This window comes from Berghia stephanieae, chromosome 15 (assembly GCF_034508935.2).
Source record: "Berghia stephanieae isolate SIO BIC M18660-M18661 chromosome 15, UCSD_Bste_1.3, whole genome shotgun sequence".
NCBI classification, from domain to species: Eukaryota; Metazoa; Mollusca; class Gastropoda; order Nudibranchia; family Aeolidiidae; genus Berghia; species Berghia stephanieae.
In genome coordinates this window covers 9,955,413-9,960,659 of record NC_088374.1, presented here as the reverse complement: position 1 = coordinate 9,960,659, position 5,247 = coordinate 9,955,413, and the positions used below count along the sequence as shown (strand labels likewise).

General features: G+C 38.3%; 1 protein-coding gene across 1 annotated transcript; it reads left to right on the top strand.

The window, feature by feature from the left end:
- The first annotated feature begins 672 nt into the window (after positions 1 to 672).
- Positions 673 to 4,712, top strand: LOC144960681 (uncharacterized). Its single transcript, XM_078893963.1, has 2 exons — positions 673 to 714; positions 3,434 to 4,712. Exons 1-2 carry the CDS (start codon positions 693 to 695, stop codon positions 3,982 to 3,984), a joined length of 573 nt encoding a protein of 190 aa, XP_078750089.1. The 5' UTR covers positions 673 to 692; the 3' UTR covers positions 3,985 to 4,712.
- Positions 4,713 to 5,247: the final 535 nt, after the last annotated feature.

Below are 5,247 nucleotides of genomic sequence, written 5' to 3'. Positions count from 1 at the left end.
TTGAGGCTAAGGGAAACAACACGAGTATTTAAAGAAGGATTATCTTGATGAGGTGAATGAAATATTTGGGGATTTTTTTTAATGTATTATCTAAATGGGTACTGGGTGTAAGGGATTGAATGGGTAGGAACAGGCTAAGGTTGAATGACGACAAAACGGAGGGGATGGATAGGGAGCAGAAAATTTTGGAACGAGAATACATTAAAAGTAGGAGAGGTTCAATAGATATTGTTGACAAAGTAAAAAATCTTGGAGCATTCTTAGATTCAGAACTGTCGATGGACCACCGAACCTACTGTCCTAAAAATTCTAAAGTAGCTCTTCAGACCGAAAAGGTCCGTGGAGCCGGAGTTTATCCCGGTTTTTTTGCGCGAAATGAACAATAGCAATTGCTTGCAGCGTCTAGACATGACGCTAGTCTATGGCAAAGTACTTTAATCCAAATCTAGCAGAACCAGCTACCCAATAATTTCTGGGTGGACAGGAATGGTGGGGGTCGGAAAAATATCTTCGGCGTTATAATCCTGTATTAATCTCGGTCCCTTTCGCGTGTGAAGCAAGTGCTTTACCGACTGAGCTATCGGGACCCCGTACCGTACCGAAAGCTTGTGTCATACAAAAATGCCATAACATATTTCTTTCTTCCCCAGTTTGGATGTCTGAGTGGCGAATACTGTGAGGAGGACGTTTGCATGCCGGGCAAAGATCCAAAAGGTAAGTTATATGATACGAATAAGTAAGATGCCCACCAATTGTGCCAGCAAAATCACATTGAAAACATTAAAACGTTATATATATATATATATATATATATATATATATATATATATATATATATATAGTTAGATAGACAGATAGATAGATAGATAGATAGATAGATAGATAGATAGATAGATAGATAGATAGATAGATAGATAGATAGATAGATAGATAGATAGATAGATGTATAAATAGATATATAGTCAGGTTAAAAAAAACTAGACTGCTTGCATTTGCTAGTATCTCACATAAGAGAAAAGAAAGTGGTACCTACGTGGTATGTATCTTAAAGTAGTAGATACATATTCATTCTATTGACGTTTCGCATGCCATTTTTGACACAAATAAGGACTAGATCCCGTTTTTGTGAACGCTGACTAGCGCTTAGTCTCTGACTATCTCTGACTTGAGTAATGGGCTTGGAAAAAATCGAATTGCATGTGAGCTGACTAAGCAAGTCTCAAGACCAAAATCACGGTGCCTTTGGTAAGTTTTAGTCATTTGCTGAGACAGCACTTCAAGCTGGGTTTAAAAAAATGGGGGGGGGGGGGGGGGGGGGGGCGGGGAGGAGGATTTTTAACATAATTTTATGAAATATCCTAAACTTCTATGCACAGTCATTATGTATATGTTTGGGAAGGACGATCGCATACAACTTTTTCCGAAGACTGTTGCCCTTTGCTATGGAAACAATGCTGTATTGGAAAATAAATAACAAACATTTAAAAGCCAAAGGCTTTTTTATTTATCAAACCGATTGCCATACTTAGGAAAACAAAGAGGCTCTAGAAACCCGATTTTTGATTTTTTAATCACAGATATTACTCGATTATTCCCCTTTAAAAAAGTTACATAATTGTTAATTACTCATAAAATATTTTTTTTTTAAATCCGGGTCTTAGTGGGCCTGTATTTGTATAACACTCGTTTGTAGAAAGTTTGTAGAAAGTTTGAAGAAGATTGGTTGAAAATTGAGTTAGGTTTTAAGTGACGAATATAGTAGTTTTGAGAAAAACGCGACGAATTTACAAGTCAAAGAAAACTAGAGTTAGGTTTTAAGTGACGAATATAGTAGTTTTGAGAAAAACGCGACGAATTTACAAGTCAAAGTAAACTAGTTTAGGGAAAAACTCTCCTCATTCAGACTTCTCAGACCACGTGATACAATTAAGATCAAAGTTTTGAAGATCAAAGATTAGTTGTTGAAGAGAGAGGAGAGTTTTTACTTTTTATTAATATATTTTTGTCTTTACTTAATCTTGAAGACTATTTTATACTATTTCACGAAATCAGTTATAGGGACAAAGGTGGGGGGATGGGGGGGGGGGGTGGTGGACACAAGTGGGGAGTGAACATAGGACTATGACAGGTGGACACCAGTGTGGAATAAACCTGGGACTATGGGAGGTGGATACCAGTAGGGAGTGAACCCGGAAGTATGGGAGGTGGATACAATTGGGGAGTGAACCCGGGACCATGGGAGGTTGAAATTAGTGGGGAATAAACATGGGACTATGGGAGGTTTACACAATTTGGGGTGAACCCGGACGATGGGAAGTTGACACCAATGGTGAGGGACCCCGAGACTACCCGAGGTTGACACCAGTGGAGAGTGAACCTGGTACTGTGGGAAGTGGACGCCGGAGGGGATTTAATCCGCTCCCCAACAGTGTCCACCAATTGGTGGATGTTTCATTCACTCTCCACTAGTGTCCACCTACCATAATCTCTGGTTCACTTCCCACTGGTGTCCACATACCCTAGTTCCGTTTCAATCCGTACTGGTGTCCACCTCCTACAGTCCCAGGTTCACTTCCCAATGGTGTGAATCTCGGGTAGTCTCGGGGTCAATCCTTATTGGTGTCAACCTCCCTGAGTCCCCTGATCATTCCCTCTTGATATAAACCTCCCATCGTCCCGGGCTCACTCCCCAATAATGTCCACGTCCCATACACCCGGGTTCACTCCATACTGGTATCCACCCTCCATATTCCAGGGTTCACTACCCAATTGTGTCCATCTCCCATAGTCTCTGGTTCAATCCCTAGTGGTGCCCACCTCCCATATTCTCTGGTTCGCTCCACACTGATATCAACCTACCATAGTCCCGGGCTCACTCCCCAATTGTGTCCACCTCCCATACTCCCGGGTTCACTCCCTTCTGGTATCCATCTCCCATAGTCCCAGGTTGATTCCCCACTTGTATCCACCTTCCAGAGCCCTATGTTTACTCTCCACTTGTGTCCACCTCCCACAGTCCCGGGTTCAATTCCCAGCGGTGTCCACCACACACAATCCCAGGTTCACTCCCCAATTGTGTCCACCTCCCATACTCCGGGGTTCACTCTCTACTTGTAGCCACCTCAATAGTCCCAGGTTTTTCCCCATTTGTGTCCACCTCCCCTAGTCCAGAGTTCAGTCTCAACTGATTCCACCTCCCACAGTCCCAGGTAAATTATTCATATGTGTGTGTGTGTGTGTGTGTGTGTGTGTGTGTATGCATGTATATATATATATATATATATATATATATATATATATATATATATATATATAGGCCTATATATAGATTCCCAAAAAAAGTTATGTATATGAATGTGTGTGTGTGTGTGTGTGTGTGTGTGTGTGTGTGTGTGTGAAAAATGTGATGCATTTAAATGAAACATCTTTTCAGACACATTATCAGACGAATCCATATTTTGGCTTGGCTACTGTATGCAGGATAAAAAGTATTGTTTAGATCATGCTGGTGTAGATGCCACCGATCTTCCTGATATATACCGTAAAATGTCCGAGGGAAAAGTGGATGAACTTCGCCAACTGTGTTCAACGAATGCTACAACGATCGCATTTGCTCTTAAATGTGCCGGAAGCTTGTGTTTTAAATATCTAAGAGCCTCCAAATTTGGAACTATACTCAGTCTGTGCTATTACTTTGACCTTATTGAATGGGCGTTAGAATGTTGGGATGCAGAGTTTGTCAGAAACGCTGCGTTTTGTCTGGATCATTTTTATATGGGTCGCCGTCTGACACGTGTATTTCCAACGCCCACCACGGCCTACGACCGAAAATTGATTGTTCGTCACTGTTTTGATCGCCAGCCGAAGACCCGTTGCTTGTTTCACCAGAGTAATATAGTCAACAAACTTATGCCTGCGTACTGGGAGGTTTTTCCATATCCCGACTGGTTTGATCCTCATGTAGACAAAAAAGATTATTACTGATCTACCGTATGGAACCAATCGCATCAATTCAGTAATATGTCTGAGTGAACTCAATGCAGAAAATTAAGCTTAGATTAGAAATGGCGAGAATTTGGAATTTAACCCTCTCATTACCGACCATAAAAAATTATTTTTTTTAAAAACCCGAAACTCAAAAGGAATAAGTACCTGCAAGACAATATTTTGTTCAGCAAACCTGTACAACACAGCGCTAAGTTCTCATGACTGGAATAAATAAATGCCTTGAAACATTGTGATAAAAACAACAGAAATCAGATTGAGAAAAATGCTGATTGTATCATGACGAATGTGGCGATTTTCTTATACGTGGTAAGGAAAGGGTTAAGTCCAGTGATACGTAGCCCGTAGAAACTTTGGACTGTAAAAAGTAAGGAACTAAATAAAATGTATAACAACATCGAAAAATTCAGCCAATAACAAAAATAAGAAAAACATCTCTTAAAACCCAGACAGACAGGGAGAAGAGTTTTCAACACGTCATATCAGCAAGTACGTCCCGTGTTTGCTATTTGGTTATTTTACCAAGGTGATTTATTTCATTTTGTTCATTGTTTTAGTTTATTAAAGATTAAGAAAAAAAGACACTAAAAGTTAATATGTTCAGCTTAAAGATGAACTCTTAACACTAGGTTCATCCAGACGTCACACCGTTTTGGGGCGATGTGTCACATTTTAATAATAAATCAGACATACATCGGACATGTGTATGGAAGTTTAATTCCCTCTCCTTTATCTATTATTTTTCGATTTTTGATGATTTTTTATTCTATAATTCATTACAAATCGCATGAATTCGGACACGCGTGATCTTTCTCTCTCTCTCTCTCTCTCTCTCTCTCTCTCTCTCTCTCATCTATATATTCTATATATTAATATATATATATATATATATATATATTTATATTATATATATATATATATATATATATATATTATATATATATATATATATAATTTATATATATTATACCATTCTGCCAACTGAGGAGATGAAAGAATCACTGAAACGTACGTTTTGGCTGATATATATATGTGAGTGAATTTATTCATTTTTATATGCTCTAATTATCGAGCACTCTCGTACCTACAAGTACCCAATAACACTCATAAATATATATAGATATGGATATATATATATATATATATATATATATATATATATATATATATATATATATATATATATATATAAACATTTCAAGTATAATTATTATTGTTTAACTTCTACAGTACTGTTTCATG

Coding starts and splice junctions, on each gene's coding strand:
- LOC144960681 (XM_078893963.1), top strand. CDS start 693: ATGCCGGGCAAAGATCCAAAAG. Junction 715..3,433: donor GCCGGGCAAAGATCCAAAAG/GTAAGTTATATG, acceptor ACATCTTTTCAG/ACACATTATCAGACGAATCC.